The sequence below is a fragment of the Tribolium madens genome, unplaced genomic scaffold (genome assembly GCF_015345945.1).
Source record: "Tribolium madens isolate multiple individuals breed KSU strain unplaced genomic scaffold, Tmad_KSU_1.1 Scaffold_3;HRSCAF=73;Tcas5.2_LG2, whole genome shotgun sequence".
Lineage (NCBI taxonomy): Eukaryota > Metazoa > Arthropoda > Insecta > Coleoptera > Tenebrionidae > Tribolium > Tribolium madens.
Window position 1 is genome coordinate 12011900 of NW_025401006.1, and position 21300 is coordinate 12033199.

The window sequence follows — 21300 nt, forward strand, 5'->3', positions numbered from 1 at the left end:
TTTGAATTTTATTTGTTTGCTTTTTTGTTTTGTGCTTTATTCTAAAGAACATTTTTATTTTTTATTCTAGTTATTCCGTTGTTTTTTTATTTTTTTAATTCAACTTATAGAACAAAAGCTTTTGTTTCATTAGAGTCTTTCTCTTTTGGGTTTGATTTTTATTTGTTTTATGCTTTATTATGTCAAAAAATTACAATCTTATTTTTTCTTACTTTGTTAATGTATTATCTTCACCTGTGTTGTTTCAATTAAATCCCTCAAAGGTTAAGAGTTATTAATTTTTTCTTAATTCAATTAGTATCATCTGCTGTACTATTTGTGGAATCATGCAAATTGGTATTAAGTATTTTTTTTGTATTTTTTTATGTTACTCGAAAAATAATGCTTAGTTGGTGATTTTTTTATCTTATTGGGGAAAACATTAATACCAAGTGAATAAAAAGTATGGAACCAAGCATTTTTTCGTAAACTAAGCACTTTACAAAAAAAACTAATTAGTGTAGTGTAAAGTCCAATTAAAATCAAGAATAACATTTTTCGAAATTTCTTTTAGTTTTCGAGTTCTGGAAAAAAAAATTTTTTTAAATGGCAACCCACTATGGTAATTTTTTTAATTAAAGATTATGATCTAAAAATGACCTCTAATTAAACAGAATTGTTTTCTAGTCAGTACTTTTTTTTAAATAAATTGTTAAAGTTGCGTTTCGAGCTCATCACGAAGATTTTCCTAACTTGAACGAAGGAGTCGTTTCATGACTTTGGTCGTTGGAGAGTCCGGTTTTTGGTGCAGGTGCTTTGGGGTGGTACCGGATGGATCAAAAAATGTAAAACCAAATCATTTTCTTCTATTTTTAGTCGATTCGAAACCACCCCAAAGCACCTGCATAGAAATCAGCGCTCTCCCATGATGAAAAGTATGAAACAACCACTTCGGTTAAGTTCGGAAAATCTTCGTGATGAGCTCGGAACGCAACTTTAACAATTAATTAAAAAAAAAGTACTGGCTAAAAAACAATTTTATTTAATTAGAGGTCATTTTTAGATCATAATCTTTAATTAAAAAAAATACCATGGTGGGTTGCCATTTAAAAAAAAAAATTTTTCCAGAACTCGAAAACTAAAAGAAATTTCGAAAAATGTTATTCTTGATAAATGGTCACATTTTAATTGGACTTTACGCTACACTAATTATTTTTTTTCATAAAGTGCTTAATTTACGAAAAAAACGATTGGTTCCATACTTTTTATTCACCTGGTATGTGTACCACAAAACCTTATTTATTCTTTATCAATTTTTTTTGTATGGGGCTCTTTGTTTATGCGGTGTTAATATTAAAAGGCATATAAATAAGTGAGCTGCAGTCTGAAAAGCATCACAGAAGAATAAAATACTATCGAGAAAAGAAAATGGCCAAACAGATTATTCTGGTGAGTTTAATTTCTTATATTTTTTTTATTTTTACTTAATTTTTGCAGATTTTGCGATTTTGGCGAAGACCAAGCCTTGCATCATTCCGATGACGCTTTCCCCACTGTTACATAAGAAAATTTCGTGTAATAATAAAATATTTATTATCTTATTTTGTACAATWTGAGTAAATAAAAAGTAAAACAGCAAAATTACAAGAGTATACTTCCACCCCTTTCACTGCTACTCTCTGTTTTATTCACCACTAAATACATTTCGAATAAAATAAAAGCTGCGAAGAAGCCCACGACTGAAATCACAGAAAGTGGCGTCGATTTCCTCTTCGAACACCTGCTGTTGTATCTGCATTTTCGCTCGTGGAGTTTCACCTTGCTGGCTTTGGCCTGGAAGTTGCAACCATTGTCCGAATTTCTGCAAGGAAAGTCGAGCTTTTTGCACAAATCTTCTAGAACTGAATTTCGATTGTAGACGATCAGTTCGTGACATTCAGGGCAATTTTCTAGTTTAAATGAGCAGTTTTCGCACACTGCGTGGCCTCTTAGACACTCACTGATTGGCGGAAACATGTATTCGGTACAAACTAAGCACTGGAATTCTTCTAAAATCTCTTTACGGAGCATGTTTTAAACACTAAGACTACAAAAATGTCAAAAATAATATGTTGTGTCAAAAATGTCATTTTCTCTTGTAGGTAGATTAATAATGTTGTGCTTTATTTCTTAGATACGAGTAGAAGTATCGAAAGATCAAAATATTTTGTAATTGAGTCATTTTTGGATTCGAAAAAGTATGTGTGTAAAATATCAAATAAAATGACAAGTGAAAAGGTAAAACGTCATGATCAAAAAGATGACGATTTTAATAACTAAAGTGTACCTTTCGACTTGTCATTTTATTTGACGTTTCCCGTGCAGTTAGTTCAAAAACAGACATACGTTTTCGGATTCAAAGATGATTCTTGATCTTTCGATAGGGACAACTTGATTCTAGAAATGGTTAGGTAAGTACTTTGTTTTTTCTTTTGTTACTCAAAATAATAATGTTTAGTTGGTGAATTTTTTATCTTATTGTGGAAAAAAATAATATATAGAACGTTTCAAAATGATTGACATCTCGATAGGAGTTAGAATGTAAATCAGACTTTAATTTTAGTACCAAAAAGTTACTAATGTGAACATTTTTCAGATCACGATACTTCATAAATAATGACATTTCAATTGAATTTTGTCAAAAAAAAAAAATAATAACATAACCTATTTGTTCAAAAGAAATATGCATGTTTTGATTATAATGGTCTTGGTAAATATAGAAGAAACGTGGAACTGAAAGAAAAATGAGAGAGAAAATGCGCCAAAACCTCTTAAAAACGACAAATGTAATAAATTGTGAAATAGACGTATCTTCAACCAGTGGCTGTAATCGTAAAAAAATATACAACCTAACCTTAAATTTGTATTTCCATGACCTACCGAGATATCAATGATTTTGAAACGCTCTATACCACAAAATTTTATTTTATTTTTTCAATTTTTTGCTTGATCTTATGGCTAATAACTGATAGTTTAGGACGAGTAAATAATAAAAATAAATAAGAATCTTAATATAAATACAGTAGAGCCTCGATTATCCAGCTCCCGGTTATCCGGAAGTCCATGTAGACATTACATTTAAAAAAATATCTTTAATTTTTTTCTATTTTTTTAACTATGTATTTTTGATTTTTTGGTTTTTGATTTTTTATTTTGTAATTACTGATTTTCTATCTTGTTTCTTTTTTATTTTCTCACTTATAATTACACGAGAGCTTTTTTTTGTAGTAAACTTGACAGTTTAATGAGAATTTTGTTTTCTGACAATTTAACGAAAAAAACCCGTCCTACGGACTCGTAATTTTTTCTGCCAGTTTTTAAGTTAAATTGCCTAAAGGAAACAAAACTCGAATTAAAAATGTTAAGTTTTCTTCACTTCAATAATTTATTCATATTATAGATTTTGTTTTCTAATATTACTACTTTGATGTATCTACTTTTTTAAATAGTATTTTTTGGCTTTGAATTTTATTTGTTTACTTTTTTCGTTTTGTGCTTCATTCTAAAGAACAACAATTTTATGTTTTATTCTAGTTATTCCGTTGTTTTTTTTATTTTTTAGTTAAACATTTAGAACAAAAACTTTTGTTTCATTAGTCTCTCTCTTTGGGGTTTAATTTTTATTTTATGCTTTATTATGTAAAAAACTACAATCTTATTTTTTCTTACTTTCTTAATGTTTTATCTTCACCTGTGTGTTGTTTCAATTAAATCCCTCAATGGTTAAGAGTTATTAATTTTTTCTTAGTTCAATTAGTATCATCTGCTGTACTATTTGTGGAATCATGCAAATTGGTATTTAGTATTTTTTATGTATTTTTTTATGTTACTTGAAATAATAATGCTTAGTTGGCGATTTTTTATTTTATTGGGGAAAAAATTAATATGTATACCACAAAACATTATTTATTCTACAGGGTGTTTCACATAACTTTACGAGGCTTGCGCCTAATGTACGCACCCAAATATACAAAAGTCACAGAACACTGGATACAAAAAACACACATTTATTTATTTAATTTTTGGAAACCCATGACAGTAGTTGTCAAACTAATCACTGTTTCATTAATAGTCATAAACTGCAGTTTTTCAGAAACAATTATCATTTGTTCTATCAAGAGACGGCATGAATATGATTCTAGTTTACCTATCTTAATCACTAACTAACTAAAAACGTTGTAATTTTTTAAAGGGTGAACAAATTAGAGAAAATTATTCAATTTTTCAAAATTTGTAATCGAGTTCGTATCGGAATATGTATTATTGATTGCATCTAACAGGCGCAGGCCTCGTAAAATTACGTGAAACACCCTGTATAAGAATTTTTTTTGTATGGGGCTCTTTAGTCTTAAATAACACCTAACGACTCATTATCTATTACTTTTTTAAATATTTTATCTAAATAATTTTTAAACACTACCTACACACTGTCAGATACTTACAAAAATGAGACATGAATCGATTGTCTTAAATATGTAATAGTGTGGCACGCAAGTCGTATAAAAAGTTTGATTATTGAAACTTTGAAATTTAGTTGGTATATGCAACCTATTATACAGTTATGTTTGGGGTTCACATAAAATAAAACAATCGATAGTGTACCGCATTCACCGGTAAACATAATATCAGTGCAAGCTGTTTCCGTGGTGTAGTGGTTATCACATCCGCCTAACACGCGGAAGGTCCCCGGTTCGATCCCGGGCGGAAACACTCTTTTTTTTTTTCTTAAACATCAAAATAAATTTGCGTTTTATATCTTCAACCAACTTTCAACAAATTTATTATAATTGTGAGTTATTAGCGGTTAATTAATTGTAATTTTGCTAGTGTTTTTCTTAATTTCAACACAGCAGCAGTTTTGTTTTGCAACTTGTAACCTCGCCGAAGAACAGTTTCGTTGGGACATCCTTCCAAGAGCACGTCATCAACACTAAGTGTGTTAAGGAGGTCACAACATTTTGAAACTGAAATATTAATGGAAGAGTATTCAGTCGTTCGGTAACCGCGCAGCAAAACGCACCTGCGCCAATGTATAACTTGATATTAACATCAGTATCTTGTTAGAAAGTGCGTTAACTATTGATACAATACGAAGAAAAATCAATTTTTTTATAAGTGTGAGTAGATTTCTGAGTTTCGAACGTTTTCTGCTTTGTTCCATAGCAAATGTAGTTGACCTCAAATATTGGTGTTAAAGGCTATGGAAACGCTGTAGCCGGCTATTTTGCATTCCAAAATTCTGGTATTTCTCCTTTGGTTCATGTTTTTTGTGAAATTTTTGATTTTTAGGTAGGGTACAATTTTTTTTAGAAAACAACGTCATTACTTTATAAATTACAATAATAGATGCCGACTATCATTACAATAAAATTGCTTTTTCGTGTCTTTTGTAATTTTTTTACTTCTCATTTTTTCCAAACTATTTGTTTGTTTTAACGTGTAGTAAATGTTGAGAATTTAAGTTATTGCAAAACCAATCTATAAGCGTTATTTATTCATACGAAATCTGACTGGTTTTTGTGTATTACAAAATTGTAGGTGCGGGATTTTTAGGTCTGTCAAGTGTGAATAAGCATTTAAAAAATTTCAAAACATTGTAATGTCTTGTTATAAAATCGCTGATGAGTCGTTTTGCAGCGAAGCATAAATGGACATAATGCTACAACTGTGATTATAAAAGGAAGTTAAATAAGTCCAATGTGCGTGTTGTAACACTAATTGTAGTACATTTGACTTTTAAAGTGTAATCATTTTCGACGTTTCTTAATACCTTTTTAATAAATTAGGTACTTTCCATGCAATGATATGAAAATTTATGACACAGTAAATTATATACGCAAACGTGTCAATTGCGAGGAAAAACACGCTATAGCAAAAATTTAACTTATCACTTGAATTTATTATTGATAAGCCACATATTATTTCAATTAAATTACGAAATATGAATGCAAATTCTTGCCAAATCAGGGGATTCGCCTATTTTTTTATTGTTTAGTGTGTTATTTCATTTAATTTTTTCACGTTTTTTGAAAAACATTACTCGAAGATCTATATTAAAGAAAAGAAAAAAAAAATTGATGACACTTTTATTATTCCAATATAATAATTTTATTGTAAGTAGACACGGAAACGTCGCCAGTTTTCAATTTTTATGTTAAAAATATTCAAGGTAAACAAAAAGTATGGAACCAAGCGTTTTTTTAATAATTTGCCTTCATAAAATAATAACTGATAAAATTTAAAGTGTTATAAAAATGTTTTGAGAATGAAATTTTGTTTTGTTTTCGAATTTTGCGATTTTTTTTTAAATCACAACTTATATGAAAACTTTTTTTGATAAAAACTGTAGATACAGTTTATTCAAGTTGGATTTTCCCTCTCAAGGTTAAAGAATTTTAAATTTATCTTTGTAAATCGGTAGAAATAAAATTGGGCAGTGTGCAATTTACTTAAAAAAGCTTTCAAATTGCTTTAATAAGTGCGGTGAAAAAATATTGAAATAATTGTTTTTACTTCTAAACTAAATAGTTATATATTATACAAGACGATAAAGAAATTGAAACTACGAGTGAAAAGGTGAAGTTTACGAGTGACGAAGTCACGAGTGGACTTTTTCCACGAGTAGATAAACAATCTTTATAGTCGTGTATAATATTTCGTTTTATTTTGTATTCACTTACCAGAATTTCTTAAATATAACCAGTAGATAAAATTACTTTATGTATTTCACTAAAAGACTACTTTATCTACTGAAATTAGATGATAAAATATAAACAGTAGATAAAAATTACTTTATTTCACTAGACGATAAAAGACTACTGAAATTAGTTGATAAAAGCACTCTTTAACATTGAGTACAAAATAATAATATTTATTCTTCGACACTGTCAAAATTTACGGTTTTTCTCCCGTGTAAGGAAGTTTTGACAACTGTTTGGCATTTCTCAATACAAAACGTCAAATTATTTTTAATAGATTTAAAGCAAGTTTAAGCCTTATTTTATCTAATTCAAAGAATAAAATGTTTTATTCAACTTGTTTGAGTGTAAATCGGACGCTTTATTCCACCTCGTGGATGGTAAACCACTCGTTACACTCGTGGTTTAAAAATCCACTCGGTTAAATAAAGAGTCCGATTTACACTCAAACTGGTCGAATACATAACTATTAATTTAAAATATTTTTCCAACGACCGTCACAGAAAGTAAGTCTTCCCACCCTAATTTCAGAAAGTAAACTGGCCACCTGTCAAAATTAAAAATTTTACCTCCCTCATAGTTTTGATTTTTTTTGCTGGATCGTAGGAAAAATTATGTATAACACTGGAGGAAAGTATATTTCTCCTCTGGTTTACTTATTTTTAAAATACGTCACATTTTTATAGTACTTCATCAGTTTTTTTCAAAAAATAAGTAAAAAACATATACTTTGGATTTGATTTGTTTTTTCAGGAAAACGCTCCCAAAAGATAAATTCGAAACTTTAATTTCCAAAATACGATTTTTGGAGTACCTGAAACGTATTACATATTTGAAAAATATAATATAATTTTTTTTCACTTGTCCTTGAACGAGCTTCAAAATTCGCCTCATCTAGTGATAAAAATGTTTCACGTGTTGGTTTATTTTTGTTCAGGTACAACTTTATTTTTGATTGTGAAAATATTTTTAAAAATTGAGAGCATGCTCAAATTCAGGAATAGGAAGGTCGCCTGAAACTATTAACTTAGTGCTTTCATTCATCTCACCAAAGGCAATGAACTTAACTGTAATTTAAAAAAAAAAACAAATTTGAATAACATTACATGTGCTATGGAAGAAAATAATTTGAAATAAAATTTAATCAGGTTTTGTTTTCAGAAAAATGACTGTTACGATTTCAGCAAAACACGATGTCTCAATGTCAGATGACAATGACAATGAAACGTGCTGTAGTGATAAAAAGGTGAGTGAACCAAACTTTCTCTTTACTTATTAAATGAAAGTTTACTCATTACGTATCTTTGTAATGCACAATTATAAAAATACCCAATCAAAAATCTTTGATAGAAACACAGAATCTGGTTTACATTTGCCAACAATAAAAGTGCTTGAACTCAAAATCGCCTAGAGAAACAAACATATCTGGCAACCCACTTAAAACGGAACTTGCTTTCTTGTGATTAGTTTACACTAAACTGGGAGAAAGCAACGAAAGATCATTTTAATACTTACTTTCTACAAACAAAAATTAATAATTTGTACTTTTATTTTTAAAATATGCTGTACGAATTTAAATAAATGTTATGTAAACCGATTCTGGGTCAGTGTGTTGAATTACTTTAGACTTCTTTATTGGTTCAAGGTTACTAAAATAAAAAGCAATACCTGTGTTATGATTAATAAACATCAACCTTTGTTTATTGCGTCAATATTATTGTTTAGCGAAATTTTATTTCCGGTCTAGTAAACGGCACCTTTGTATTAAAATTACCTCACAAAAATCAACTTTGTACGTAGCAGGACCGCAGGAGGGCGATTTCACCTGTCCTTATTTTCGGTCAAAATTTCATTGCAATTTTTTTCAGTGCGATGAAGAAGTGTTAGAAAACTTTCCCAATTGTAATTATTTATTGTCAATTAATAATAGAATTTCTAAAAATAAATTTAGAGACACGCCAATGTCTGTCAATTGTCAGTCTCGTGGCGTCAGTGTCGCTCGCTGCACACTTCTAGCAGGACTGCAGGAATCGCAAGAGATGTAGTCCTGCAGCGCGATGCGTCTTAAATTTCAGTGTCTCATTCATTGTGCATTACAATAGAAAACCTTATTATGTTACAGGACTGTGATGAACAAACAAACAATTTATTAAAGGAATTTATTAGAAAACCATGCCCCGAAGACAACACAAAAGAAAAAAAGGAAAATGATAGAAACCATAAACTTTGCCATGAACGAGCTAAAAAGCTCTTCACTTTCAAAGAAGCCCCCGATTACATAAAACACAACACTTTTATTCTATCAGGGTATAGGGGGATTTTAGACACGCATTTATGTTTAGAAAGGTGAGACTTCAATCAAGTTTGATGATTTTTCTCTCAACAGAGAATAAAATAAATGAAATACCATTTTTACTCGTAAAATAAACTGGAATTGAATTAATTGAGTTGGGGATTAGAAACAGTGAGGTGTATTGGGGGGCGAGCGGCATAGCCGCGAGCCCCCTATAAACATTTTCGAATCTGACGGGATTTGACCATTAATTAATTAATTATTATTATTATTAATTTAGTCTGTTGGGAGGAAAGTTTTGAATGAATTCAAATAATTAAAGTTGTTTTTTTTTTCTTGAAATATTATTTTCAGTATTTTTTGGTGGACAAACGAGACAATCAATATATGGTCCCATATTTTCGGATTTGTTCTCTTCCTAGCCGTTACAATTCGAGACGTCTGGTCACTAGACGTCTATGCATTCATTGGTGATAAGCTTATTGTAGGTTTCGTTTTAATTTGTTTTCAGGTAATTCGCATCGCTGAAACAGTTCGTTTTGTAATGAGTTTTTTTCAGGTGTGCATGTTTTTATCAGCGTTGTATCATACGTTTTCATGCAGATCTGAGCGTGACTGTGATTTTTTCCTCTCGTTCGATTTATTCGGCATTGCCCTTTCCCTTCTCGCCATCTACACATCTGGAATATATTACGCCTTTTGGTGTAATCCCGGACTTTTGAATTTTTACATTTTTACAGTCACGATTATTTTCGCGATTGCGATGTTGTTGCATGTTCCGAGATTCAACGTTGGACCCAACGTTCGAATGATGGTCTTTGTCGGATGGGCGGCGTATGGGGTCGTCCCGACGCTGCATTGGGCCATGCACATGGGGTGGTTTGAACACCCTTTAGTCTGTGTAAGTGCATAAAAAATATACAGGGTGTCACAGCGAGTTGAAAAAGTCCATTAGTGACCTTGAAATGATAAAATTAAAAAAAAATACAATGGCACAAGTAGCAGGTCATAAATAAAAATGATTTTCAAAGTTAAAATGGAAAATTGCGTTTAATTCAAAATCTAATTGGTGTTTTTTTTTCTGATTTTTTTTTAACAATTGTAGGAAGTGAATTTGCGTAGATCAGTATAAAAATTAGAATTAAATTTTTGGGGAAAAATTACTTTTTTTTGGCTTTGTGAATGAAAAATTACCAAAAAATTAGAGAACGTACCTTATTAATGCCCAGGTAAGTGAAAAAATTCAACAATTTTATTTAAGTGGGGATTTTCTTTTTGGGCGTAACGCATGCCCCACCCGGTATAGGACATTGACAGATACTAATCTAGTGCATCACCTAAAAATTATCTTCAACTATACAGCGTGTCTCAAAAATAAGTTACAATACAAACTTGTGTTTTTTTTTAAATGAAACACTATACAGGGTGAATATAAAGTATGGAACCAAGCGGTTTTATTTTTAACCATTAAAGTAATATAAAAAAATATGATCGTAATTTCAGAACGAAATTTTGTTTTGTTTTTGAGTTATGCGATTTTTTTTGTCAAAATTGCAATTTATGTGAAAAATTTTTTTTGAAAAAATTAAAAATAAAGCAGATAGTTGTAATTCTTAGAGTATAGCTTTTATGAAAAAAATGATTTTATAGTGGGTTGCCATTTAAAATTAATTTTTTTGTAGAACTCAAAAATGAAAGGAAATTTCGAAAAATTTTATTCTTGTTAAATCATCACATTTTTATAGTACTTTAGCACTCATCACTTAGTTTTTTCAAAAAATAAATAGTTTAAGCAAAAAACGTTTGGTTCCATACTTTTTATTCACCTGGTATGTTTCTTAGTGTTTTTGGATGTAGATTTTTATAATAATGTTTTTAAGCTAAACTTTTATTAGTGGATTTTGCTTAGTTTTAAAAATAACTCGTTTTTTTTGACGAAAACATGCACTTTTTAAATATTTATTACACAAAAACTAAGACATCTAGAAATATTTTTTTACTACCGCAAAGAAGAAGTACAAGCTATAAGATTGTAACATTTTTTTAGTGTGTTGCATTTGCAAAGATAAAAAAATGAAAACGTTTGTTAAAAGTTCAATAACTTAAAAAAAATAAATGGAACACCCTATTTATTGTTTTTGCATTGAAAATATTATTAAATTGTTTTTCTAAAATTATTCACTTTTAGGTGTTTATAATAAATAATTAAAAAGATATTTAACGTTAAACATTAAAAAAAAATACTATTGTTTCAGTAGCCAAAAAGTGCATAGTTGCACAAGAAATGGAAGAAATATCACTTAATAATCATATTTGTGTTAAACTGAATCTATTATTCTTTATTTTTACAATAAAATAATTCGAATTTCAGTATTTATAACGACTTTTACAATCTCTGGATAAATGCAAGGCATTATTACTACAATTAACATTGTAAATATCTTTTCATTTATTAATTCTAGTCATTAAAAGTTTATTTTTTTAGATAGAAAATTTATCGATCTATTAGATGCAAAAATAAAAAATTGGGTGTTCCATTTAATTTTTTTAAGTTATTTAACTTTTAACAAACTTCTTAATTTATTAATCTTTACAAATGGAAATCACTAAAAAATTAATTTTGTACTTTCTTCTTTGCTGAAGTAAGAAAAAATTTGTTCTAGCTGTCTTAGTTTTTGTGTAATAGATTTTTAAAAAGTGCATGTTTTCGTCAAAAGAACGTCTTATTTCTAAAACCAAGCGAAATCGACTAATAAAAGTTTAGCGTAAAAACACTGTTTTAAAAGGCTACATTCAAACATACGGTGTTTTATTTAAAAAAACACAAATTTGTATCGTAACTTATTTTTGGGACATGCTGTATGGTTGAAAATAATTTTAGGTGTTTCACTAGATTAGTACCTATCAATGTCCTATACAATGTTTTTAAAATTTTACTAATTATAGGTCACTAATGGACTTTTTTTTTCATTTTATTCACAACCGAGAAGGGAAGTTGACATTTTTGCCAAAGTGTTCCATTACTGATCTCCATTCTACTTTTTACTTTTTTCAGGAAAAGTAATAAGGCGGTTGTGAATAAAATGTGTATAAACCACGTTAGAAAGTTTCATTTTTTCACTTTCCACTTCGGTATGTGATATACTATTTCACCGCTTTTGTTGCAGCTCCTTCTTCCCAGAGTTGTTGGGATGTATCTGATAAGTGGGACAGCTTTCGCTGTTTATATCACTAAAGTACCTGAAAGATTTTGCTCAGGAAAATTCGATTATTTAGGACATTCGCACCAGTGGTGGCATCTATTTGTGGTGGCTGCACTGTACTACTGGCACTGTACCGGAATGATTTATTTGGAATACAGATTTAATCATGCTTGTGCCAGTCATATGACTTTGATGTGACATTAAATTAAATCATTGTTATTACACTTTTTATGGATGTAGTCTTAGAATTGTTGATATTAGACTGGTTATTTATTACAACTATCGCTTTTTTGTTGTCCGTTAACGCTTTCTTGCCGTAAACCAATAATTCATATGTATGACGAAAATATCAATTTTCTGTAACAGGTCAACTTTTACTATCAACGGTATTTATTATCATTTTTGACGGCCATGGACGTCAAATACCTTTTACTTCAACACCTTTCACTTTCAAGATTTTTATTTTATTATTTGGCACACTTTTTCAGAGATTTCAGAAATTTTTGTTACTATACAGGGTGATTCTTGTAGGCCCTACATTAGAAAGTTTTCAACTTTGACTAAAATCGACTATTTTTGATCCATCTAAATTATTTTCAAAATTGTTACGAAAAATTTAATAATTAATTAAATTATCTATTTTTTCAACACTTTTGAATTTGCCTTCTTTAACTGAATAAAACGTACTCAAATTGTTAGTTGTCTGTTATAATTTTTGACATAAGTATGTCAATTTTTTGTCAAAATTTTTATTTGTAAGCGTTCATTAAAAAAATCACAGCTTTAGAATTCTTTACAATAAGTGAACATTTTTTTTGCATGTGATAATCGAAGGTTTCAAAAATCTTCTAAAGTGGTTAAGATTATCAAGTGTCAAAAATCAAGGCTAGTATGGCTTTTAGAAAATGATTATTAAGAAACGACTACAACTTAGTTTTTTCAAATCGAATGACTTTATTTCTACAACGATATCGACAGAACATCGATTTTTTATCAACATTTTATTATACCTACCTCATATCCTATACTCCTCAAAAACTGGGTTTGTGCTATTAGTCGCTTTTATTAAGAAACTCTTTTGTTATATATCTTAAAAAGATAAGTTCATACTTACTATAGCTACACAAATAGACAATAAACTTGTGATTTCATGCAAATAATTTTTGAATCAAATTGAATAATATTGGAATAAAGTTAACAATTAAAAAGTGGGTGAAAATTAATATTTATCAAATTAAAAAAACCTTTTTATTTTTTATTTAAATAAATTACTTTTCATTGAAAAAACTGGGCAAAAAACACCTCAATAAAACAAAAAAAAAAACAAGAAAATTAACAGTAAAACGCTCGCCGGAACTCTAAAACGTTTGATGAAACAAAAATTGAAAAAAAAAAAATTTGCAATCACAAAAAATGGAGCAAAAACTTGCTCTCAGTCACAAAACTTATGGTCTATACTGTTGTTTTTTAATATTTTAAAAATTAAAAAAATTAACAAGTCAAACTTACTTCGGGGGAGATGTTTTTACTAAAAAGACGACTGTATTTTTTACATTAATTAAATTAAACTACAATATTTTATTTAATGGGAGCTAGAATTAACATTTGAGAGTTAAATATTGGCTAAAATTACAGTACCTATGTTTTTTTTCAGTTTTTTCATTTTTTATACTACACAAAAAAGCAACAATTTTGCAACAAATTTTACTTTAAAGTATGTTGAGTTTTTATAGTTTTTTTTAAGTATTTTTACTCGTTGTTTTATACATAAATAATACGCATATGAAGTATTAAATGTTTAGGAAAATCTAGTAGTAGAGAGCGGTGCTTATTGGATCGTTGCACACTAACAACAATTTTTTCTACAAATCGCAAACTGGTGTTCTTGCAGTGTAACATTGTTATAAAATAAAAAGTGTTTATGTAAGCATACCACGTGTTTTAGATGTGTTAAAAAAAGGTTGTAAAATATTTCAGAAGGTAATAGTATGAACCAAAATGAACATAAACGAAATTATTGTTTTTTTGAAACACTTGTTTGCAGTTTGTTCAATCAAAAAAGAGAAGCTTCTAGTGGAAATTCTAAAAATTGTCACATTCGATATCTCCGGAACCGTTACTTTGCGGACTTTTTTGTTTATTTTGGTCCATACTATAACCTCTTTAAATATTTTACAATCTTTTTTTAACACCCTGTATTTTAAAAATGAAATTTTTAAGTCTCTTAACTTTTACTTTGTGAAGTGACTTAAACTGAATATTTGGAAGACTTTTTCGGGTTTCGAGAGTAGAAATTATTGATTATGTAACTGTGCTAGCCGATAGGTTTCTATTGCTGAGCTAAACAGAACTTTTACCTCTTTTCACCAGATGGCTCCCACTTTCTCGAAATTTTTACACTCTTTTGGAATAGTTAGCAAAATTAAACATAGAGGGAAATAAAAAGTTCGATTTTGTTTTAAATTAATTACTACAATTACTACTTTTTGCAAATAGTTTGATTTTTGAATGAATAGTGAAAAGTATGTGTTGTAGAAATCTATTTCGGTTTAATGATTGTAAATGAGGGAGCAGTTCATCTTCGGAGGCGGCATCTTGAGCCATTGATCCCTCAACTTGTGCCGCCAACTCTGACTGGATTTGTTGGCTCATGGGTTTCCTTAATAATTCTTCTTTATTGCCTCACCCGCTGTTTTCTTCCCTACTTCACCTACATTTTTGTATGATTAATTTTCCATTATCATTTTACTTTTCTCCATTCATCTAAGCTGAAGATTTAAACATCACAAAATTAAATTTTTTGAAGCATTGATTAAGTAATTGGTCTTTTGGTTCGTTTCCGGTGTGGCTCCGGAACCTCATCTAAAATAATAAAGACGACATTGAGTAGTCAGGTAAAGAGCGACGACAAATAGATCAAACTCCGGGCGATCCGCAATTGAGTAGAAAGCTTTGGTAATGATCTCTTTTGAGCCCTGGATGAGGCAGATATAAATTTGTGGCGRTTTCGCTAACTCCGGAGTCGGGGACAAAATGGCGCTCCCCTACTTGAGTCCGTTACCATGGCGATATTTTCCTTGGAAGTCAGACTGTGAAAGTGGGAAACGTCTTCGGCGAGAGTGTCGCCCAGTCTCAGGAGCGTCTCCTGAGGAAGTTCGCGAGTGGAATGAGTTAGGGAAATGCGAACTCTGGAACCGGTAGGACTAAATTAAGCGAGAAATCTTTGCGTGCATAATTAGAAGCAACGAGTCGTGTCGAGCTTAGGCCTCTACCCTCCGTCTTGGGCGTGAGTCTTGTTGTCCCCGGTTTGATGTCTCCTGCGTGATTTATGAAATTTCGCATCCGACGTAAAAGATGAAACCGGGCGCTTGATGAATTGTCCTGTTGCAAATTCGGACCAAAGAAACTAAATTCCGACTTGTGCAAAAAACTTTAATTAAAAAATCTATCTAACTTTAGTGATACAAAAATATATTCTGTGATAAAATTGGAAAATTACAAACTTTGAAAAAAAATTAGGCTATGAATAGAAAATTTTTAATATGAAACGATAACGAATTATAAAATCAACGTTTCAAAACAGAATAATGTGCTGTAACAGTAAAAAAAATATTAAGAAGAACACAAGTTCTTAAAAAAAATTGTACTGAAAAAAATTGGAAGAGAAAGCTTTGAATTCAGAATTTCATATTAAAAGATATAAAAAAGATTAAAAACCTAGTAAAAAAATTAAAACTGTAAACTACAATAAAATTACAAAAAAATTGAATAGAAGGAGAATACAAAAATATAATCTAATGAAATAAAATTGAACAATTAGAAAAAATAAGACTTTAAACACAAAATTTTCAATCTAAAACAGTCATGAACTAAAGCAGAATGTGTTCCAGTAGTAAAAAATAATGTACAACTACGACAAAAATTGAGAAATTGACAAAAGTAGAACTTCATTTTTTTTTAATCAGATTTAACTAAATTTGGAGCACGACAGAATTTCGTTGAATAAAAACACGATTAGCCCGTCACACCAAACTTTTATTTAAAACACAACGCGTTTCAACTACAAAGTGGTCATCTTCAGGTGAGAATAAAACTCAAGAAGAAGAACAGAATTTCGTATTAAAAAGGGATATATTTACCAGAAAAACAGTGCAACAAACTCTAAAATTTAACACCAGATACACACATTTTTTACTCTCTTATTTTTTTTTAAGTATCAGCAAAATACAGGCTGACTACCAAAGAACTTCCGAAAGTATTTCTGACGACTTCAAAAACCTTCTGAAAGTATTACTTCGTTCACTTTACAACCGATTTCAGATACGCTCAATTTTTTGATTTATGAAATTGACAATTGACAAATTAGAACTTGTATCAATGAGAAAATTTACAAAAACGGAATCAAAAAACACTCCTATCAAAATATCATTTTTGTTGATTACTCTACTAGATAATTACTATATCTTCAATTAACAGTACATTATGTTATTAGGAGTAAAAGTGGTGGTTTTTGCAGCTCAGCCACATAAATCACTACTTTTAATAGGAATAACATATACCATTATATCCGCAAACCTATTCAATTTAAGAGTAAAAAGCCACAAATAAATTAGCAAGTTAATGAGCAAAATAATCAGAACGCTTTGCAATTATTGAAATTATAACAACACTTATAAACAAATATCACGCGTCAGGAGTGCAATTTGTGTTAAGATTTTCGAATGGGTTTATTTATTTAACTAGTGCAGTTAGTAGTGGAAAATACCAAATGCTGATGATCTACAATGTACGCCTAGTGATATTGGTGAAGCAGCAAAAGAGACAAGAAATAAACAACATTGTTAAATGTCAATAATGACAAAGTAAAAACTCTTAAGTGCAAAAATAGAAATAGGAGATAAAGATTAATATATCATGAGACAATTTTGTGTAAATTTAAAGCTTATACTATTTTCGCAACATAACTAGAAAAAATGTCACTAATGACATGGTAAAAGTAAAAACTCTTAAGCGCAAAAATAGAAATAGGAGATAAAGATTAATATATCATGAGACAATTTTGTGTAAATTTAAAGCTTATACTATTTTCGCAACATAACTAAAAAAAATGCATAAAACCGTTACAAATAGGTACCTACAGGCTGAGTCACTTATAATAAAGACCCTGAACGATTTTTAGACGCAACCATAAATACATTCTCACAGTCAACTTTTTTTGTATATTTGAAAAATTTTGTTTAATAAATTCAAATCAAAGTAATTGTTGATATGTCATTCGATAGTTAAATTTGACAGTGTCAAAAATTCCACTTTTTTATCGTTGAATTCAAAATTTACTCAAACAGAACATTAATTAACGCATCTGAGAATGTACTTCGGGTTGCGTCTGAAAATCAGTTAGGGTCTTTTATTATATGTATATGACTCACCCTGTATGTATTAATCTGAATTTCGCTTCAACAATTTTATAATTTTCTAAAAATAGAATTTTCAAACTTTTTTTTCAAAATTTCTGTAGTTTCTGCATGAAAATTACTTCTTCAGTAGGTAGTAAATTGGTTTAAATATAACGTACGAAAGATTTTTTATGTAATCAACTAAGATAAGAAAAAAGATACAGAAAGCACTAAAGAAAGATTTTTTTACTTATGTTTCTTAACATTTAAACCATTTACAAGTTTAGTGCAGTAAAAAAATCACATCAAAAAATTGTTTCACTCATTAATAACTATACTCGTTTAAGTTAAAGATGCATTTAGACTCCTACAACCTACTTCATGCACATAAATATGAAAAAGAGTATAAAGTATCTTCGATCATGTAATTATTTTTCAACTTATACAGTGCGATCAAAAAATCTTTCTATCAAGTAGGCGTCCTAGTTGAGGTCCTATGTTGCATGTCAGTTCGTATGTTATCATCTAGATGTCAAAAAATTATTTTATAAAAATTAAAAGATTGAGCTAATTAAATTTAATTATTCTATGAAACGTCTCAAAACAAACTAAAAAAAGATTTTGTTGGTGTTTATTCATAAAAATCGTTTACCACGGTTTCCTGTCATAATTTACATAAAAAATATTTTGACATTTCTCATTTGTCATTGCGACATTGTATCTTCTACAGACATACGTTATAAATTTCTACGCTTGCTTGATAGGCAGACTTTTTGATCGCACTGTAGATAAAATATTAAATTATTTTTTCTGAAATTGTTTGTTAAATAAACTAAATAGTCTAAAGTAACTCAAAATAATACTTTACCGAACTCATATATCATTAATTGAATTCCTCTGTAAAGTTATTATAGGTATAATAGGTAACGCATAGTTGTTTAAAAATATTGATTTTATTTCATTTATTACATTCGTAATAAAGAAAATAACTTTAGTGCCAGCTTATAGAAATAAGTTCTAAAGTCTATCTCCTCCTTTACCTTATGTAGAATAAAATAGAAAGTTTCTTGATATCAAAATAAAAAAAAATAAATCAAACCTTTGATTTAAAAAACTACAAATTATTACTACCTACCCAGAAGAAATAAAAATATGTTTATTAAAATAACAAACAAAATTTTAAAGCTTAACAAAGCGAAAAATTTGGTTCTTTCAATTTAATTTCTTCAATAAACACTTAACTATTTTAAGTTTCAACAAAATTTAGAACGATTTTATGTATTTACATCAGAAAAAAATCTTTAAACCGACATCGGCGTTAATTTGTGAATTCGGTAGCGATATCGAAGAGCTCTTAAACCTGTCCGCTAACTTGTAAACCGTTGTAAACCTAAAACTAATAATGTGTATTAATGAATCAGCACCAAAATCGTGCCACAATTAGAAAATAACAATAAAACAAATTAATTAGCACTCGAGCACGCAATTTCTGGGTTTATCATCAAGTCAATGTATACACGAAGCAATACCAGTTATTACACTCAATCAACATATGTCGCTTGTTTATACGAATGGCATTGGCATCGTTGAAGAGGGTCGCGAGTATCAGTCGAGAAAATTAAATTATGACAATCAAATGAGCATGATTTAATTAAATAAGTTATTTGCAAACCAACGTGACATAATGTAATTGCCATGATGTACATATGTCGATATGATTTTTTTTATTTTTACAACTATTGTTGCAACATATGCCAAATAAATATTTTATTAATAAATATTTTCGGTTAACCGCAATTAGAAATATCCACCAAATGCTCCTCGATACGATTATCGCATCGAATCGTGTTGTTTACTCAACGTCGTTTGGTCATCTCGGGGGGTTTATCGCCTTGTTATTAAATTCGTGTAAAGCGAGTAATATTACAATAATGATTGGGTTTGTTGTCATTGCTCTAATTGCAGTTTTAGTGTCTCACTCATGACTACGATTTTGATTGCGTTATAATCTCTTCAGCAACAGTAATCTCGGGGGAATGACGACGACGGTGTCTCCTACATTGGAGAACAAGGGTACATTAGGGAACATTACGACAGCATCATCTACAGGAGTTCGGGCAGCCGGAAGATCCGATTAGCAAATCTTGCGTAATAATTGAAATATCAACGAATATCGCCGTACTACAGACACTTGTGTCCCTTCGATGGGCTTAGAGGAGTAATTGAAATGTTCGCTCGGGTTTATGCCCTTTACGAGAAAGCACTGTTTGGAAAAATTGATATTTCTAATGTCAGTAGATAAACATAAAATCAACTATTCTTCACAAAAGTGACCACTTTTATGACTCAATGTCACAAATAAAATTTACTTTTCAGTCATGGAGTAAAAATTCTGTTTTTGTGCCTTTTGACATTCACCAATGTTTTTTTTTTGCTGCTTCAGCAATTTCTAGAAAAATACATTGTAGATCATCAGCCATGGGCGCAGATTACATGGGTGCTTTGGGGCAGATGACCCCATTGAAATTTTTAAAAAAATGGAAATAATGTACTCTTGCTTAAGGTAAAAAAATATTAGTAATAACTCTTAATAATATTTAGAAATTCGTGTTTATTCTAATCTTTTTTTAGTAACGTTAGATTTTTTAAAATCACTTTTAATGTCAAAGTTGTCTTAAATTTTCTATTTTTCTATTTTCCCCGTCGAGAAAATGGATCAAGTTCATTGTTTATGTTATTCAATTTTTTCCATTTTTTAAATTAAGTCAAAATTAAACTCTTTAGTGAAAAACTTCTTGAAAAATTTTCTTATTAACCCAAAAACTTTAAAACGACAAAACATTTTACATAATCCTTTTACTATTCCAAAAAATTTAGAGAACAAAAAAATTTTGTAGACTCGGGAAAAAAATAGCGTTTCAGACTAACTAGTTGGAGAGCAGGTAATATGTCGAAAAACCCTTATTTAGGAAGTTGGTCCGGACGGGAAAAATGTTTTTTTGTGAAAATTACTTCGATGAGCATAGATTATAACGTATATGTTAAATTGTGATTATAATAAACAAGCTTACTCAAATTATTAAATTACAAATACATAAATTTATTTAAGAAATGTATTGTGCAAGTATACAATTTGTTCCTGGATTAAGTTTACAAGAGGAATTTTTTTTTTAGCTTGACTTGACTTTTAAGGTTCTTTTTCTACAGCATTCAAAAATCAAGATTGTAGAACTAGTTTTAATGCCAGAAATTTTAAATAAACTGTGAATTTTGACAATTTTTATTAAGTTATTTCTTTTATAATCAAAATTCTGAACTTAATTATAGTTAATTATAAAAGCCAGTCAAAAGGAAACAAATTTTTATCTTTGATTTTACTCCCAAAAAGCAAAGGAAATACTTTTTTTTTCTTTCTATAGCGATGTTAAACTATTTCTTTATAAACTTTTTTGAGTAGATAAAGTAACACTTTAACAGCAAGGGTTGTTTTTGCTTTATCTGAAACGAGCAAATCTGTAATTAAAACTTCACAGTGGAAAGAAAAGTTAATTTTTTTCTTACTTTGAACTTGTAATAATAATTTTTCATAGTCCTATCACATTGAAGATTTTATTTTTTTGACCACGATGTCACTTTGACAATTAATTAATTAATTAATTAATGATTGTTTTTGTTAAAAATGACTGTTTTTT

The 21300-nt window shown here is 29.4% G+C and overlaps 1 protein-coding gene, 1 non-coding gene and 1 pseudogene across 3 annotated transcripts; all 3 read left to right on the forward strand.

Annotated features, from left to right (window-relative positions):
• LOC123007853 overlaps positions 1-1612 on the forward strand; it is a 3130-nt pseudogene extending 1518 nt beyond the window's left edge.
• Positions 1613-4655: 3043 nt separating this feature from the next.
• Positions 4656-4728, forward strand: Trnav-aac. The gene has a single exon. It is a non-coding gene; the product is annotated as a tRNA-Val (tRNA).
• A 257-nt stretch (positions 4729-4985) lies between these two features.
• Positions 4986-12491, forward strand: LOC123007363 (progestin and adipoQ receptor family member 3). Of its 2 annotated transcripts, none has more exons than XM_044402625.1 (6): positions 4986-5135; positions 7878-7962; positions 8839-9062; positions 9364-9520; positions 9569-9910; positions 12177-12491. In XM_044402625.1, exons 2-6 carry the CDS (start codon positions 7882-7884, stop codon positions 12408-12410), a joined length of 1038 nt encoding a protein of 345 aa, XP_044258560.1. In that variant the 5' UTR covers positions 4986-5135; positions 7878-7881; the 3' UTR covers positions 12411-12491. The 2 variants fall into 2 exon arrangements, with proteins under 2 accessions (XP_044258560.1, XP_044258561.1); XM_044402626.1 differs by having other exon boundaries at positions 5021-5135; positions 7865-7962.
• Positions 12492-21300: the final 8809 nt, after the last annotated feature.

Excerpts from the sequence above, each read along its gene's own strand:
- LOC123007363 (XM_044402625.1), top strand. The coding sequence starts at position 7,882 with ATGACTGTTACGATTTCAGCAAAACACGATGTCTCAATGTCAGATGAC. Across the intron at positions 7,963-8,838 it reads CGTGCTGTAGTGATAAAAAG|GACTGTGATGAACAAACAAA; the intron begins GTGAGTGAACCA and ends ATTATGTTACAG. Across the intron at positions 9,911-12,176 it reads TTGAACACCCTTTAGTCTGT|CTCCTTCTTCCCAGAGTTGT; the intron begins GTAAGTGCATAA and ends CTTTTGTTGCAG.